This window comes from Trachypithecus francoisi, unplaced genomic scaffold (genome assembly GCF_009764315.1).
Source record: "Trachypithecus francoisi isolate TF-2019V2 unplaced genomic scaffold, Tfra_2.0 Contig01440, whole genome shotgun sequence".
In the NCBI taxonomy this organism is placed as follows: domain Eukaryota; kingdom Metazoa; phylum Chordata; class Mammalia; order Primates; family Cercopithecidae; genus Trachypithecus; species Trachypithecus francoisi.
In genome coordinates, this window is record NW_022681431.1 from 4,510,474 (window position 1) to 4,529,649 (window position 19,176).

A 19,176-nucleotide genomic window follows, 5' to 3' on the forward strand; every position below is an offset into this window, starting at 1 on the left:
TAGCTTTATGTAAAGAAATTTGGACAGAACATTCTAAGTTTCTCCGTGCATATACTTTTAAAGTAATCATGTGTACGTAAGCCTTGGGTTGAAGAAATCTATGTATAGTGTTTTTTCTATGATCCAATTGGTACCTTATTCTTCTTTTTTTCTCCCAAATCAATAGGTCTTTTATTGCATCATTTAAATATCACAAATAGGTCTTAGGAATCATCCGGCATCTTGTTTCTGTAGCTGGAGAACCCTTAGGTCTTATTCAGCAGCCTACTTAACTGTTCCTTTTTCAGACATAAATACAATCCACACATTTTCCGATATCCTTGTTTTAATTGTCGTGGCTGGCTGAATCAAAGCAGCCGAATTTGCAACAAGATCAATGTCATTTCCTTCAAGGGTTAATTCATCTTTCTGAGCTTGAGATACTGAACAAGCAACACCTGGCCTCCTCCAAACCTGGTAGATTTATTTTTCAACCAGGAAATTTCGGATCTCAACCAGAGACCGATTCTTCTGGATAATGACATTGATAGAGAAGTGAGTACACAGAGAGCTCATCTTGTAACAGAAGCCCAGTGCAACATCCTTGACCATGCCCTGTGCATGACTACAAATAGTACAAATGGCAGCCCGTTCCTTTCTGTTCCCCCTCCATTTTTTGTCAATCCCGGAGCCTCGTTTTTTTCTTTCCAAGGAGACTGAGGTCTACACTGATGTGATTGAAGTCCACACTGATGTGATTGAAGTCCCTCCACAGGGTTCCTCTAGGGCCCTTCGCAATTACTGGGCATCCCTTTGAAGTGATATCTACATTTTCTGGAATATGGACAGTCTGGTTGCAGAGAATGGTCTTCATTCTCACAGTAGACACAGCGAAAACGTGGTTCTTGACTCTTTAGATTCATCTTCAAAGGAAGAAATCTAGTACCAAAAACGTAAAATTGTGTTCAACTTCCTGTTACCTCTCATTTTTGTTTCTATACAACAGTGAAGGGATTATTACATAGGGGACCTTTTGTTCCTTACATTTACAAATATAAAGCCTTATGAATATTCAGACAAGATAAAACGTCTAACCAATTCTGGCCAACAGAACTTTCTTCAGTGATGGAACGTTCTAGATCTGCAGCATCCAATACAGTAGCCACTAGACACATGTGGCTACTAAGCATTTGAAATGTGGCTATTGCAACTAAGAAATTTTTAATTTCATTTCATGTTAATTTTAATAAATTTGAATAGTGGCAACAAATGTTGCTAGTGGGTACTTATTGGACAATGCAGGTCAAGAGAGTGATTTGAATGGCAACAAGTAAGCTTCTTCACCCCCAAATTCCTGTATCCCTATTTCTCATGGTGCCTTTGTCTCCTTGAGCTGAAACTGACTCTTTAAGCAATGAGATGCAGAATGAAATTAAAACTGTGTGCCAGTCAAAAAGAGTTCTTGGTTGTAAACACAAGTCAACTCTAGTTGACTTACATAAAAAATGTTTTGCAATTATATAGGCACTCCTCCAAAGTCAAAAGGAAGCCTGGCAAGTCAAGCTTGAGCTGGAACAAAGGAAGCTGGTGCATGGCCAAGATCTTGCCACCAAGAACAGTCAGCCCAGGATGCCATTGTTGGTCTTGCCATTCGTGGACACTTGCCACTACACTGCAGAATTCTGCTGCCCTTGGTCACTCTCTGCTGGCTGTTCAGCTTTCAATTCCACAATGGCCACTTCTAATAATATGCAGTTGAACTTGGGTTATTGTATCACCCCTTAGAGATCCACAGTATAGCTGTGTCAGTCCATTGGAAGGACATGTCTGCTTACCTTTTGGGTTCATAGACAGTGCCCCTCCGCATTTAGGGGCAAAGAAGGGAATCGGTGTAAGCAAAAGTATTTATTTCAATGAAAATTTCCTGTTTTATTTCCAAAGAGATTGACCTTAGTGCCAATTCTAAAGAAGTGGACACAGAATCAGAATGATTTGCTATATAGAAAAATGTTTTAAGTTCTTAAAATTTTTTGAATATGGTTGGCATTTTTATTAATCGTTAGCCATTAAATTATAATATAAACATTGTAGAATTATAACATAACTTTTTGTTGTCTTGAGAAGGAGTTTCGCTCGTTACCCAGGCTGGAGTGCAGTGGCGTGATCTTGGCTCACTGCAGCCTCCGCCTCCCGGGTTCAAGTAATTCTCCTGCCTCAGCCTTCTGAGTAGCTGAGATTACAGGCGCCCGCCACCACACCTGGCTAATTTTTTGTATATTCAGTAGAAATGGGGTTTCACCATGTTGGTCAGGCCGGTCTCAAACTCCTGACCTTAGGTGATCTGCCCCCCCTTGGCCTCCCAAAGTGCTGGGATTACAGGCGTGAGCCACCAGGCCTGGCCAATTACAACATAATTATAATTAGTTACAATGATTTATAATTGGTCATGAAGTTATAATTCACATTTATAATTGCCTTGCTTAAGCTAACGCTTGATACTATTGAAATCTATGGAGCAAAGGTGAAGAGTGCGGCACTGCTTGGTGTGTGCCTGCCATCTAGTGGCAGGACACATTAATGCTACCGTGGAAGCCCCAGTGTGCCTGAAAGGCAGGTTTGCCAGGAACAGTTTGCTCCACTTTACATTTTCCCAGTGTTTCGACCCAATCAACTGTATACAGAGACATCCTTAGACTTTTGAAATTATCTCCCATTTTATTCAGTATAATTACAGCTGAATTGCAAACATAAATCTCTGAGAGCCAAAACATATCTAAGCATTACTTCATTCCTACATTCCCTAAGCACGATTCCTTTTATTTTACATTATCTCCAGAAACACAATGTGGTTTAGTCATGCTGTTATTCTCCCACAGAGAATGTTTTGACCACTATTATAAACATGCACGTTGACACTGGAGTCACTGATGTCATGGATTGCTGGCTTCTAAAGAGCTCTTCTCCCCTAAAAGAGTGATAAGATTAAGGTTGAGAAAATAATGAAAGAGAATCTATCAGTATTTATGCAGACCACTCTAGGAAGGATGGGAGAGCCATGAGTAAATAAGATATAGATCCAGACCTCAGCTTCATTGCTTCCAATCCTTGTAAGATTTAGAACTCCTTGTAGTGTTTGTGAAGTATCCATACCCTCTTAGCAAAATCAAGACAATCAACGTCTCATACACATGAGACTAATACGACTGACCTCATATTTAAAAGATAAATTCTTGTTGCAATGTTGCCTTCTAAGAATCCTCCCAAAAGGAAGGAGTAAATATCAAGCAGTGTCCTAATAAAGTTTCTGGTAGGTGGTTTGGCTGAAAAGCTTGAGATGAGGTTGTGTAGGCGACATTCAGGGGGATGTGTGCTCTCTAGAAGCGGGTGTGTCCATGCCTTCTTAGGCTTGGCTAGCATGCTATGTTTGATTCATACTATGCAAGGGACTATGTTAAAATGTTCATCTGGATCTGGAAGCAGAAGGAAGATTAACAGTATTAATCATGAAAGTAAGGTAGACTTGAGGTTTGGGAACTCAAGAATTTGGGGGACTGGGCTGGAGGGGGAGGAGGGACGCTTAAGATTCCTGGGCTGGGCACAGTGGCTCATGCCTGTAATTCCAACACTTTGAGAGACCGAGGCGGGGGGATTACGAGGTCAGCAGTTGGAGACCAGTCTGACCAACATAGTGAAAACCCGTCTCTACTAAAAATACAAAAAATTACCTGGGCGAGGTGGCAGGCACTTCTAATCCCAGCTACTCGGGAGGCTGAGGCAGGAGAATTGCTTGAACCCGGGAGGCGGAGGTTGCAATGAGCCGAGATGGTGCCATTGCCCTCCAGCCCAGGCAACAGTGCAAGACTCCGTCTCAAAAAGATTCCTTCATGGGGCAGGATCAGTTTTGGAATTCTGAGAAGTGAATGACGTTGCTAGACCCCTGAGTGCAAGGAGCATACAGGCAGAGGCCTAGTGAGGATGGAGTCATGGTCATTAGGGACTGGGTGAACCCAGCAAGAGAGTCTTTCTCCCGTTCTCAGTCACTCCCCTCACCCTCCTTCTTGCCTGGCTGTCCGCTCGCCTCTTCTTTTCCTTAGCATTGCCTTCTTACTCCTTTGCTGTGGCTGGCTTTATTTTTCATAAATGGTCATATCAGTTTAATCACAGTTATACATGAAACGTACAATTTCTTATGCTTATTAAACATCTAAATTAAAATTTGTGAGTGGAATCTTCTGTATTTCTAAACAGTAAGTCTCTAGCGAAGTTTCTTCTTGTCTACAAGCTTCAAATTTTTTTGTTGTTGATGTAAAGTCCTAAAGAAAAAGAAAATAAATCAAAGGCTCTCTCTACCTCAAAATAAAAGTTATCCTTCCACTTTCATCAAAGCCCAGTATCTGGAGACTGGCTACTCACCAAAGAGCTTACATTTGTGCGTGCGTGTTTACGCCTAATTAGAGACTACGCAGAGATCAACCCTGTTATCTTGTGGCTTTGAAGATGTTTCTCCCTACTCCAGACTTTTTGTTTGTTTTAAGATAAGAGAGCTTGAAAAACCCAGTAAAAGTAGTATCCTTAAAATGGCAATAACAAAAAGGTTGAAAAGATTTCACCAATATTTATTACAAATAGGAACAATTAAACAACATCTTAGATGGGTAATAAAAATGTAGCTCCTTCAAAGATATGGTATCTGCATACTTTTCCAAAAGGGTAGATGTGAAAACTGGGCAGAATGCTATTCCATTTCCGATTTCAAGAGCCTGTAAGACGGTGAGAAGAGGAAGAGCACAGGGCATTGTCGCATCCAGGATCTATAGAGCCACTATTTGCACTTTCTCCACTGTTTCCAGTATGGAAAATCCGACCCCTTCCTTTTCATTCCTTGGTGGTCTCTATTGACCTTCAATCACTGATTTGCTTCTCTTTGTGAGGGTCTTTCAGTCCCAGGAGGAACTTTTAATTCCTGTTTTTTACCGTCTTCTAACTTGGGGGAACACCGGATTCATATCCATGAAAAACATTAAGGCATCCAGAGAAGTTGTATTTTCATATTAATATACAGAATATCCAACGAGAATACAAAATGCTAAAGCAAAATCAAGTGATTCACTGGGACATAATGTCTCTCAATTATTTAAAGTCCCATAGAAACTTGACTGGCATTTTGTATGCATTTTTGAAGAGAAATGGAAAGAGATGTGGAGTGTGTGTGTAACGTAGTAGCTATTGCAGGAGAGATTAGCTTGTTGTGTAATCCAGTCACAGAAAGATAATCGCAGACACCAGAGCTAAATTTCTTTGACTGAATTCATGTAAATCAGTTTTTTTTTAAACGGTGTAGAAATTATATGAATAAGAAGTAATTTCATTCACTATGGTTGCTGTGTGGTGTAAATACACATATTCACTAATGTTAAGAAAAATTGTGCCTATTATGTATAGTAGTGATGCACATAATTTACATACACTCATTGACTGAAGTCTTTCCCTGTGGGATCAGGTGCGTTCATAATCAGATGAAGGAAAAGCAAAGGAGGCATTTGTCTATTTTCCATTTCATGAATCATAAAATCAGAGGTTTGGGCTACCTTTAGGTTCCCTTACGGTGTTTTCTGGGAACCGCTTTGGAATCAGCTATCTGCTAAGTTTGGAATTGCCACCACGAAAGTAAACACCGTAGTGACGAGCGGGTTGAGGAAAAGAATAAATAGTTGGTGGAAGGAACCACCGTACTCAGGGAGGGGACAGTGGGAACGGCCCCTGTCACAATCACTCAATCACTTATCCAAAGAATCAACATTCTCAGAGCAAAGAACTTGTGTTTCTAACTCCAGAGGTGCCTGGATTCACAACCAAAAATGCTTCCTCCTCGCTCTCCACAGCCCCTCCCATGCCAGACGCCGGCTCGGCACCCCCTCTTCGCTGTGCATTTCTGCTTCCCCCCAAAGCCCGAGTAGTAAAGGGAGGCTCCTCGCGGCCCCCGCGGGCTCCCAGGGACCCGCAAGTTGAAGCGCGAGGTTTCCAAGCGCGCTGCGGGGACGCGGGCCTCGGCGCTGCAGACTTTCTCAGGGCGCCTGGGTCGCGGCAGGCGCGGAGTCCCGCGCGCAGCAGCTGTTCCGCCGGCCTCGCCTCCGACCCCAGCCCTGCACCAAGCGCGGCAGCGCCCGCGACCCAACTGCCCCCAGTGCCGGGCGCCTGGGGAGGGGCCGCCGCTGCCCCCTCCGCCCCGGGGGCCAGCGCCGAGCGGCCGCCGCCTCCCCGGAATCCAGAGACCGAGCCGGAGGCGGCGGGGCCACAGTGGGAGCCCCCGAGGTGGCCCGAGCAAGGGCCCCGGATCCCCGCAGAGCCCGCCCGAGGGCGCAGCCGGCCACGCCAGGCGAGGCGGCCGGGCGGCGGGGAACGGCGGGGGCGGAGCACAGCCTCCCGACGCCGCCGCCTCGCCGCCCCCCTCCGCCTCCTAGTCCTCCGCTCGCAGCCGCCGCCTCCGCCGGGCTGAGGAGCCGGGAGTCCGCGGCGCCGGCTCGGGGCTGCGGGATGGGGAGTTAGCGCCACGGCGGCGGCAGTGGCCGCAGCGCACCCCGCCGCCGCCCAGGAGCCCGTCCAGGCAGGGGTGCCGGGAGCGCCCAGCCCGCCCCGGAGCCAGGCCCGCGGGCGGCGGCGGAGCTGGGCAGGTGGATGCGGCTGGAAGATGGCGCCCTCGGGCCCGGGCAGCAGCGCCAGGCGGCGGTGCCGGCGGGTGCTGTACTGGATCCCGGTGGTGTTCATCACCCTCCTGCTCGGCTGGTCCTACTACGCCTACGCCATCCAGCTGTGCATCGGTGAGTGCGCCCCCCGCCGCGGCGCCCCCAGCTCAGCCCACCCCGACTGTCCCGGGACGCTCAGCCGCGCCCCTGGCGCCGCCAACCTGCCGCGTCCCGCCGGCTCCGCTGCCAGAAGGAGCCTCGGGCAGCTTCTTCCACGCGCACGCCCCTCGCCCTCCCCTCCGCCCCAACTCTCGGGTTACGGTGTCGCCTCCGCCCCGCACTCGTCGCCGAGCCCCCCGCCGCCTTCCGCTCACCGCCGCCGCCCCGGCCACACCCCCTAGAGGGGCGGACGGTCCCCGGGACCGCGGTGGAGAGGGGAGGCCGAGGCCGGCGAGGTGCGCCGGGGGCTGAAGGGCTCCGAGCTGGGCCCGGCCCCGAGCTGCGCCAGACCCGCGCGGGGGTGCTGGCCTGGGCGGCGGAGCTGGATCCCTTGCTGGTTGGCGTCAATCCACTCGTTAAAAATTTGTGACAGCGCTCGGGCGTTTTTGCTGCTTTTGTGATTTGAGGATTGCCAGTTGGACACTTTTCTAGTTAAAAAGGATGTGGAGGAGGTGAGCTACTAGAAAGTATTTTTGAGGACATGTGCATCACACTAAACCATAATTTAGTTGTTTGAACAGTAGGGAGAGAAAAAAAGAGGTGATCGTCTGAGGTTTTTACATCCAGAGAGCCAAGTGGCTGCAGTCCAAGTTCTAGGTTCCTGAATTGGTGGGTAGGATACTTCTAATGCTGAAGATTAAATTTTTTTAAAAAGTTGATTATTATGCACAAGTAGGGAGTACAATGATGTCACTTAATGTAAGCTGGTTTCTACCTACAGAGGTTTTATGAAAACTGATCTGGGTTATCAGAAAAAGATGTTAAAACAGAGAATGACGTTTCTGCCAGTGACTTGTGAATGCTTTCTGTGTTTGGTGCTCCACCTAACCAAGTGTCTGTGTTTTTGCCCCACCAAGCGCTAGCTTTGGGTGGGACAAGGGAAAAGATTAAATAGTGGCCTGTTACATTGAACCTTCACAACCTCAGCATTTTCAAAGCCTCAAGATTCAGACATAAAATCTTGTCTGAAGCTATCTGACCTCAAAATGCTGCTCCTTGTGAGAAAGTGTCATAATGATACATCAAAATAATCACTGATGTAAGTTTTAAGAGAACCGAGACTAACTTTTATTTTATATGGTTTTGATAGCTTTACAATTTGCTATTATTACTTTAAGGGATTTAGAAACAAGCTTAATAATCCAAAAAAACCTTGAGTCTGTTAGGAAAAGATGAGGCTGTACAGGCATCATCATGAGAATGCATTTAGGTATGTGGTCGTCAAGTCATCTAAAATATATAGGAAAGGACGTGTGGTAAATTTTGTATTAACTGTTAATATTAAAATAGCCTGCCTTATTGAGATGGACTGTATATGTTACATAACTGTTGGGATCCTTGTTGCATTTCATTCCTTCATCCTCTTAAAGACAGTGAACAGTATCATTATAACCTGCAAAGAAGGGGCATCCTAGAAGGGCTTCATTATCAAAATAGCTTATTCTCCTGTATTATCACATTAAGCTAAGACGCTTATCTTGGCAGTGTCTCATGTCCATTTAGAGGAAGCATTTGAAGGGAGAGGGAGCTTTTCTGCCCGTTAGAAGGATGTCTGCTCCTAGCTGAGGTGCCACATGGCAGGCCTTACTATTATATTGGGTAGGCAGGTGATGGAGAAGGAACTAAATGGAAACATTGCTATTATATATGAATCATGTGTTCATATGTACTTTCTGTGAGTATAAGACAAATCTCGAGTATCCATAAAATCCACATCACTATTTTAGTAAGTGACGATTTGACTAAGAGGAAGAATGCCTTTTTAAAAACTGCCTAAGTGTCATGGCCTATTATTGATACCTTACCTATCACTTCTTGTCCCTGCCTGCCTGGCGCAATGCCTGTCTGCCTGGCCTGGCGCAATGCCTGCGACATTGAAAGCAACAGTAAGTGGTCTTGAATAAACAAATACATGATTCAGAGGCAATATCTCTTAGGTTTTCAGAAAGTAGCTTTTATATGTTTATTCCTGTGGAAACAAAAAGTAATTGTTATGAAAGATCCAGATTCTAGAGTCTAAGAAGGAAGAACAAGTTGAAGCTGAATTTGATTCTAGAGACCATGGCAGTTTATGAGTGGCAAGCTTTGCGTAGCCTTGGTTGAGTAGGAAGTTGAAATTAACTGTACAGTTTCCTCATAGGCACCGGGAAAGATGGCGACTAGTGTGACTGACACACAAAACCGGCCTCCTTTCCTTTTCACAGACAAAGCAAATGGAAATACCAGCCCCCACCCCACCCCCAGCATTAATCACATCTCGGACTGCCCTGCCTTTTGAAGATTGTTTTCCTCTTGGAAGTTGCCATTTACAAGCAGATTTTCCAAATTTCTTCCATAAAACATTGGCCAAGGTTGGGACCAGAGTGTGGGGGTCGGGTGCTGGGAACTGGATCAGGTAGCAAATGGAATAGAAGAAACAAGGTGATTTACCCTGGTCCTCCTTCCACATCTGCTCTCAGCTAGGCATGACCCTGAATATAAATTATTCTGTGCCCTTTGCTGAATGAACTGCAATTTAGGAGTAGTGCTTATCCTGGTATCCTTGGAAACTGGAGATAATGATTCTCATTACAGTTAGTTTCTATATTTAACAACGTGGATGTATGTGGCTCTCTAGGCACTTTTTCAGTTAGCATAATTTTTGCTTAGTGTTTGTATTTCATAAAAATAACCTCTCTTTTTGGAATATGTGTGTATGTAAAATATATGGGATGTACATATATTCTGTGAGAGTCAAGTATTTTTGGTTAAGTCAGCTTCCTATTCTGCCAAAGAAAAGATCACAAAAGACAGTTATACTGCTAATCCTTTGGACCACGTTTATCTTGTTTGTTGATTAACAAGGCTCTTCTATTCGTACTCCTCCCCCTCCATCCTTTCCTTCCTTTACCACTCCTTTTCCTTCTCCCCTGTCCCTCCAGTCCCTCTCTCCACTGCTGGCTTCTTTTGTGTCTTAACTGTCCTTGCTCTCTTTAGATATGAGGTTGATTTCCATCAAGTAAGATAAACTCGAAGGTAACATTTGTAAGGGGAACTTTAGGATGCGCTATGGGAGGGAGTGAGGGTGGTCTGCAGCCTCAGGCATGCTCCATTCCGTCAGCACACGACTTGGTTTGGGTATGTTTTAACAGATCCCTTATGGCTGCTGCTGTGTTAACTTTACTTGTTGAAGAAGGTCACTGAAGTTTCCCCTTGTAAGTGCTAACACTGAAATTGTTTTAAGTATTTCAAACCATTTTCTTCATTTCAAATTTACTGAAAAGTGTCAGTAGCACACAAGAAACTTCCACGTACCCTTGTGTAACCAGTTCAGTTCCCATTTTTCTAAAATATATTACTTTCCTGCTCCTTAGGCAGGTGCTATGGGACATTTATTATGATGTTGCACTCACATGGTTCTGAGTCTGCTTATGGTTTTAGTTACATCATTTTAAACAATCATGAAGATTGAAAAGCTTAAAGGTCATCCAGGCTAATCCCTCCTGTATTTTTAAATGAAAGAGTTAAACTAAATTCCACAGTTGCCACAAGTTCAATGTTCTTCCTCCAAGTGACCTAGCGGCGATGTCAGCTATGACTTCAGGTGCTGTGATGCGGATATCCAGATGTCTCCTTTTCCCAACAAACCCCTCTCCAAATCTCTCAGCCAAATGAAGTTATTCAGCATCTCTTTTTAACTTTATTATTGTTTACAAAGAGTTGACAGAGCTCTGCAAATAAGCCAACAGTCTTTACACAATTTCAGAGTTTTAAAGGGCTTTGTAGTTTGGGGCTATATAGTAAATATTTTTGGCTTTGCAAGCCGTATGTTCTCTGTTCCAGTCACTCAGCTCTACTATTGTAGAGAGCGGCCATAGAAGAGACTTTAACACATGGGCGTGGCTTTTATTCAACAAAAATATTTGGCCAACCTTGGCCCTTGGGCAATAGTTTCCTGAGCTTTGGAGTACGTTGGAAGTTAGACCACTGGGATCTTGAGGTTTTACTCACAGTTTTGCTGTCTTTATTAATAAACATCCCTCAGCAATGATTGCAGCCTATTATGTTCCACGGTGATTGTAATACCTAGGGATCAGTTTGAGAGATACGCAGCCATGTTTTCATTCCTTTAAACAAACAAGCAAACAAACATCCCTAAGAACAAATTACATAAAGCCTTCCACTTGGATTCTGTGAAGTTAGGACCTGCCATTCATTCAAGGCCACTGCAGGCTCAAGGATAGAGTCTGCTGGGGCTCCCGTTTGTTTTCCACCATGAAACAAATTTGAGCTACATAGAAGAAGATATGTATTCTTGTTATTGATTTAAACTGTCGCTTTATACTATTAATATCTTGATATTCCTGATACTTAAACTATTACTTTAAAAACTGTGTAGGACAATGAAGCATTTTTTACAAAAAAGGACAGGCAGTAGATCTTGGGAATACAGATGTTCTATTAGGTTGATGCAAAAGTAATCGCAGTTTTTGCCGTTACTTGGTTTTGCCAGCTGTTTTAAATATTAAAATAGTTTAAAGGGGAATATAAGGCACATCCATAGAAAACTGATGCATGCAAGACATCTAATGCCCAAATCACCTTAGAAGTGATTACTGGTTGGCCAGCACGGTGCCTTACACTTGTAATGTCAGCACTTCGGGAGGCCGAGGTGGGAGGATCACTTGAGGTCAGGAGTTTGAGGACAGCCTGGCCAACGTAGTGAAACGCCATCTCTACCAAAAAATACAAATATTAGCCAGGTGTGGTGGTACATGCCTGTAGTCCCAGCTGCCTGGGAAGCTGAGGCAGAAGAAATTGCTTGAACCCAGGAGGCAGAGGCTGCAGTGAGCCGTGGTCACACCACTGCACTTCAGCCTGGGTGACAGAGGAAGACCGTCTCAAAAAAATTTTTTTTAAAAAGAAATTATTACTTTTGGCATGATGATTCAAAATATATCAGTTCTGTGACTTTTCTTGATATTGTTGAATATTTTAAAGATTTGAATTTATGTGAATAGGGTGATAAAAACTCAACATTTCTTCACATTAAAAATTCAAATGTATAAAATATGATATGTTCCAAACTCTTGATCTGTGCTGCCATTTTAGTTTAATGTAAATGGTCAGGTCGGAAGGGGAGTAAGAGAAAAGACTCTGCTTAATGCTTTCTTGGCTCCATTCAGTGTGTCAGCGGCTTCCTTTTCTTTTGATGTACTGGACAATGCGACATTACTATTTGCTATTAAACCCTATTAGAGAGAAACATGTAAGGCAATTAGCACAGTCTTAGTGGGTACAGATGCGCAATAAATGTTGAATGAATGAATCTCGTGGTTTCTATTTAGTCTTATTCAGTGGTATAATGCAAGTAAGTGAGAGGACAGGATCTAGGGGTCAAACTTCAGTTTAAAGTGAGGCTTATTGTAGGAAAGTTTGCTTGCAGTTGCTAGCTAAGAATGTCATCCGTGCTGTTCAATGGGTGCTTGCAGGAATGTTTCCAGTAATTAAACAGAAGCTGACGGGATGGTTTCTTAAATCAAGATAATTAATTGTCTCTAGAGAAGGTGTGTTTCCATGAGGTTAGGAAGAAGGCAGCTTCTTAAGGGCTTGAGTAGGGTTCATTCAAAAGCATTTACTTGCCAGGCATTTCCCGCCACAGAAATGATTTAAAAGAGAACTTAATAGAGATCTTTTCCTAATAGCCAAGAAAAAAAAAAAAAAAAAACAACCTCTGGGAAAAAACCCAAAACCAAAGCTTTCTAGCTGGCTTGGGCATGAGGAGAGAGGTTGCCACCTTTCCGGATGTAATTTCCACAGCAGAGCGGTAGGATAGCAGAAATGGAAAGCAAAACGTCTCACTCCTAGACATGTGAGTTGGCTGCCCGGCCAGTGGAAAAGGATAAACAATGAGGGAGGTATAAAGAGCTTTTGGGGAACACCTAAGTAGAAATGAATTTTAAGTCAAGTTACAGATCTTACCACATATATTTAGTGGTTGATGTAGTCTCAGAGTAAGATTATAAGCAGCAGTGTTTGCCTCTGCTATGAAGTAGGAGGTTGTTTTAGCTCCCTCACTTCTTACCCAATGCTCGGGCCACTTTTACTCTGCTCTCGGCCCAGGGCCTGTGACCTGGCAGGTGAAAATGGGCATGAATGCAACTCCCTGAATCCACGGCGAGCCTGGAGAGCTTAGCTTAGAAATGGACAGAAACCAAGGGTGGGTGGGTGAAGTGGAGCTGACGTTACACCTGAGGAACGGCCTTTGGAAAGAGCTGCTTCCCTGGCAGGGTCACCACAGAGCACTGGAACCACCCCTGCTCCCCCAACCTAGTAACAGCGGGTCCAGTGTTCCAGCATGGACAGTGTCCAGCTGGCAGGGCTGAGGTGATTGCGCCCACATCTCGGGCTGCATGGTCCAGCGAGCTCAGGTGTTTGATCTTTATTCGTTACTGTGGTGAGAAGTGTGCTAGCCGGGGAAAAAAGACAAATGTATCCCAGAGATGCGTATATATGGGGGCGAGGGGTTCTCCCTGAGATGGTCCTCATTGATTTTCTTGTTTCATTTGTTTTTATTTTTTATCTTGATGGAGAATTTGTGATTTTCCTTCTCAGAAAAATAGAACCATACTTACATTTTGTAATTTATACTGCTGATTTATACCGCTGTGTTTTGACAGATGTATCGCATCACCCAGCCTTCTCTTCTCCAGGAAGCAATGGATTCGCGGGCCCCCTGAGACTCCAGCACTGTTCATGATGAGTGTAGAAATTCTAGCTTGTCTAACTTGCGGAATGACAGATTAGAATATGGCATAGATTCTTAATGCTGTCTGTTGGGAAAACAATATTCCAAAGATCATTAGAAAGACAGTTTTAATATTGTGTGGAATTCTGTTATTACATATTGCCATTTAGAAATGCTACAGAGAATTTATAATGAAAGCATAAAATAACTGAATGAGGTTTTTGATAGTCCATTAGAAAATTGTTGAAAAATTTTTCCTAATTCCTTTAAGGGAATTTTATTATAATTGTCTTGATTGTTGTTTCCATCAAATGCCAAGAGTGAAAAGGGTGAAATTATCAAGGCAGGGGGTAGGAGGAGGGGGCGCTGGGGAGGAGGTAGGTGCTCTGATTTCTTAAGAAGAATAGGATAGCTGTAAAGAAACCAGACGTGACTGCTTGAGAATTTTCCTTTCCAAATGATAATATCACACTTTATATCATTTATGTAGCATTTTTCCTAATTTGACATTTTGTCTGGCTATGACTGTTAAATTCAGTTGTAAATATTAGTTGCCTGAAGTGTTATAAAATCCATTTTTGTTTGAGAGATACTCGTAAGTGAAAATATATGCTGCATTTGTCATCTTAGCACTTGACTCTAAAGTGCATCCTTAATGGTAGTTCATTCGAGGTATGTTATTGATTGGATTACATTTTAAAAATGCAAATGAATAAATGCTTTTATAGTTGGCTGGGTTTTATTTCTTTGCCAGTACTTCTTCCTGGTATCCTGAAGTTTCTCCTCACGTGAAGTGTACAATTAAACATTCCTGCCATATTTAAATTAATTAGACCTTTTATTCACTAGCATTGCTGGCCCAGAGGAACAGAAGGGTGCAGAGGAATTCATCAGCAAAATGTACACCAAACAATAATTTAAAAAACTTTAATTCTTTTGAAACCAAACATTCAGATAATAAAATAGCTTCAAGGTAGTTGTCTATCTCCATGATCATGTTACAAAAGATATAATCCTTATAAAAATAAGGTCATATAGTGTCAAGAATTTTATGTGATTATAATTCAGAGAAATTTGAGAAATCAGAATGGCTTTGTCATGATTTACCTATTTTCTTATGTACAGATAACATTAAATTCTGTCTCTGTGTTTATTGTATTATGTGAATGGATTTTCATCATATCTGAAGGGTATGTATGGAGTAGGGTGTCTTAAAATTCAGACTGAACTGTATTCCTCATCCCTTTGGATCCCATGAGTCCTCTCAAAGAGGTAGTAGCTGAATTGAAGTATGGCTTTTCACTAGATTTATAGGGATGTGAGGAATGGTGTGATTTGGAATTGTGTTTGTAATGTACATAGCATGTTGGAAGTATTTTAGTGGGAAAGACCGTCCACTCCAGAACAGCTGAGCTGGAGCTGTAATGAGAGACACCTGAGGCCAATTGCAGAGCATGAAAAAGATTTCAATTATGAGTCTCAAACTGAAAGTCATAAGCTTGCTCCAAATTCCAGGGGCTAATTTGTGATCAAGTTACTACTAAATGGGCAACTCCATGTGACCTGTTTTAGGAAGAAAGGCAGTCAGGGATTTATGTACTTAACTATGACTAGTGATTAGCCAGGGCATCTCCAGAGAGGTCAGTAAATGGGAAAAGATATAGGGCAGGGACCAGTTTGACTTAATCAAGGTCTTAATTATAACATATTTTAATAAAATGCAACTTATTCCAGAACTAGTACCTACTGAAAATTAATATATGCAGAACAAAGAATTGTATGCCAGTCAAAGGAGGGAGGAGGGTAGTGATTCACCGTAGCCTCCCATAAACTTACCCTTTAACAAATCCAAGAACTGAATGCATTTTAACCGTCCATAATTCATTGGACACCCTATTAATTTATTCATTCAAAAAATATCTATTGACAGATGTTGGAGCTTACATTTCTTATTAGGGGACAGAAAACGAATAAAAAACGTAAATACATTAGATAATTTGTTAGAGGATCATCAGTGGCATGATACAAAGCAAAAAGTAGGGCAAGAAGGACTGAGAATGCCAGAGGAAGATTTCGATTTTAAATGCAGTGGCCAGAGAAGGAGAAGGACTCATGAAATTTAAGCAGAGAACTGAAGGAGCTGAAAGATTAAACCATGCGGGTATTGCAGAGAAAGGTATCTCAGGCCAAGGGACTTTGATTTACAACACAGAGGCAGGGGCCAGCCCAGCATGTTTGAGGAAGAGCAAGGAGGTCATTTTGGCTGAATTGTAGTGAGCAAGGGAAAGGGAAGTAGGTGATAGGTCAGAGATGTGGGGAGAAAGCAGAGATCATGGAGGGCCTCAGGTCAGAGGCCACTGTGAGGACTTTGGGTTTACTTGGAGTGACGTGAGAATCCACTGCAGGGTGTTGAGTACAGAGGTGATGTGCTGCGACTTAGATTTGAAAAGATCTTTCTGGCCGCTGTGGACCTAGGCTACTGCATCAATCCAGGTGAGCAATGATCGTGTCAAACCATGGCATGGGCATTGGAAATGGTGAGAGGTGATCAGATTCTGGACGTATGTTTACAGTAGCGACAGCAGAAGTTACAGATTTGAGTTGTGTAAGAAAGAAAGGAGTCAAAAATGATTCCATTGTTTTTGACCCCAAAAACCGAAAGGGTGATAGGCAGAAGGCATCAGTTAGGTGGTGTGGAGGGTTGCATTAGATCTGGAATGGATGTGCTGTCGTGAGATAGAGATGCTGAGTGAGCAGTTGCACACATGAAGTTGGTGTTTGGGAGAGAGGTATAGAATGTGGGAATAAATTCGGGAGTCGGCATATAAGTGGATTTAAAGACTTGGCACTGGGTACATTTGTTCTACCACATGTGAGAATGTAAATGAGCAGAGAAATGGACCAAAGATGACCAACACTGAGAGTTCAGGAGATGAGTGGGAATCAGCAAAGAAGACTGAGAAGGAGCGTCCAGTGAAGGAAAGGAAAACTGAGAGAGTGTGGTGTCCTGAAGCCTGGGGAGGAAAGGGTATCAAGGAGGAGGGAGGAGTCAACATTGCCACATGTACTGGCCCATCAAGTGGGGGAGGACTGAGAATTTAACAGTGTGCACATTGAACCCTTGTTTGAACTTATTACTGACTCTGATGACTTTCAGTGTAACTTACAAGGTTACCGAAAAGAATCTCGTATACCAGTGTACGAGTTGCTGGGATATCTGAATTAATTCAATCCAAATTTAAAAGGCTTTACTCTGTTAGGCAAGCTTAACTTTTCTTATTATCTGAAAATAATTTACAGAAAATTTCATGAGCGGTAACCATGTCTGGTTTATGCACCTTTATAGCCCTGGTGCCTAACACAAATATTAACACATAGTAACATTTGGGACATATGTTTCTTCAATGAATCAAAGAATGAGTGCCAGCTCAACTTGTTCAGTTTGAGCTGAGCAGGGTGGACATCTCAAGCAACAAAGAATGTTGAATCCTACATGAGAGGATTATCTATTTTGGCTTTTTACTGTTAGATCATCCAGATGTTTATAAACAAGCTGGTAATATTTTTATGGTTTCACATATAACAATAAAAAACCTTTTTTTCTTTCTGGACATTAAAATGTTATCTGTAATGAGAATTTAGACGATAAAATTAATTGTAGAACTCACTTGGAAATTTAGAAGATAAATTATCTTTGTAAGTGTAATAGAGTAAGTAATATCCTCATATATCTATAGTAAAAAAAAAATAAGAACAATTTAGAATGTAAAATTTTTGCCCCAGTATACTTATAAAATAATCACCAAAAAAAGTGAAATGCGTTTGCAGGAAACACTCCAACAGCATTTCCTAGAGATAACTGTAGTCCATTTTAGTAGTTTTCAGATAGTTAACCCCCACCCGCCCTTAATGTGCTAAAATTGTTACCCTTTTTAGATTTAAAAAGACCTTCTAACATATGTTTCAATTTTCTTTTTCCTTGTCTCAGCTTTCTTAGAGTATACCGAATATAATTTATCTCTGATTTAAGGCAGTATATCCAAGATAGATACACATATCAAGCTACTATCCAAAACCCTTGGAGTCTGAGGATTTTACATTCTCTTTCATCTATTTCCTATTGACTGCAAAAGGTCAAGGAAGACTGGAATTTTGGCTGGGCATTCTTTTGAATCTCAAGCACTGAGAATCTGGGGAGACTCATGAATGAGCCACTTAGCATGCGGAAATGCCTAGCTAGGCATACACAGCTCAACTAACCTTTGTTTTTCTCTGCTTTCACTTCTGTTATTTTTTTGAGCTATTCAACAACAATGAAAACTTTTCAGCACGGAAATGACCAGAGGTGAGAAAACTTTAGATAATGTTGATTTTTAACTTAATTTGTGGTTTAAGAATAAGCTCTAGAGCAGATGACTTTTTTATTTTTTATTGTGGTAAAATATCGATAACATAAAAATTTTCCATTTTAACCATTTTTAAGTATACAGGTTAGTGTCATTAAGTACAGTCAAAATGCTGTGCGATCATCACTACTGTCCATTTTCCAACTTTGTCATCTTCCCAAACTGCATTGCTGTGCGGTTAACACTAACTCTCATTCTTCCCTCCCCGACCCCTGGCAGCCACCGTTCTACTTTCTGCCTCCATGAGTCCGACTGTTCCAGGTCGCTCCTATGAGTGGAATCATACAATATTTATCCTTTTGCGTCTAGTTTATTGCATTTATATAATATCTTCAGAGTAGCATATGTGAGAATTTCATTTTTTCGAAGGCTGAATAACATTTCATGGTATGTGTATATCAGATATTGTTTATCCATTAATGGTGGTTTGAGTTGTGTCTACCTTTTTGGCTATTGTGAATAATGCTGCTCTGAACAGTATATAGAAATACCTGTTGGAGTCCCTGCTTTAAATTCTTTTGTAGATACCTAAGAGTGGAATTGGTCAGTCATGTGGTAATTCTGTGTTTAATTTTTTGGGGACACCATACTGTTTTTCTGGAGCAGGTGATTTTTGATGGAAGTGTCATTCCAGAGAAACCTATGTATGCCCTTGTAAACATGTCCAAATTTGAAGGTCTCTAGAGGTATCCATGAGATGTATCAATGTCACTGCAGCAGGTTTTTGGTTTGTTTTGATTTTTTGTTTTTTTGTTTTTACCATCTTGCCATTTCGTGGTTCCGCAGAAAAGCTGATGGGCAGGGGATTGTGAAGAATCCCGTGTTGCCCATATGGTGGCTTTCATTATGGGTAGTGTGTTCCTTATGAGAGTGCTGGTCGTCAGGCATGCCCAGGGCAGAAAACTCGAGAGCCTGTGGCTTACTGTACAAAGGCAGGAATTCAACAATAGTTTTTGAGTAGCCAGAGAGTCCAGAGCATATAAATGACAGATGGAAATTTAATCTTGAAAGAACATATTAGCAAGTGGAAATGGTACGCAAACTGGTAAACAGGAGCGAGTGAGGAGGAGGGGGAAATATGACATGAATGCATCATGAATGCATCGTGAATGTATGGTGTTAATCATGAACTAGATTCTGATCCACAGCACGGGGACTGAAC

The 19,176-nt window shown here is 42.5% G+C and overlaps 1 protein-coding gene and 1 pseudogene across 1 annotated transcript in view; one reads left to right on the top strand and one right to left on the bottom strand.

Moving 5' to 3' along the window:
• Positions 1 to 264: 264 nt before the first annotated feature.
• On the bottom strand, positions 265 to 853 carry LOC117092125 (annotated as a pseudogene).
• A 5,044-nt stretch (positions 854 to 5,897) lies between these two features.
• ZDHHC2 (zinc finger DHHC-type palmitoyltransferase 2) overlaps positions 5,898 to 19,176 on the top strand; it is a 69,053-nt gene continuing 55,774 nt past the window's right edge. The window contains exon 1 of the mRNA XM_033226140.1: positions 5,898 to 6,797. Within this exon, the coding sequence (XP_033082031.1) occupies positions 6,668 to 6,797 (130 nt within the window). The 5' untranslated portion in view covers positions 5,898 to 6,667. The remainder of the gene's footprint in view (positions 6,798 to 19,176) is intronic.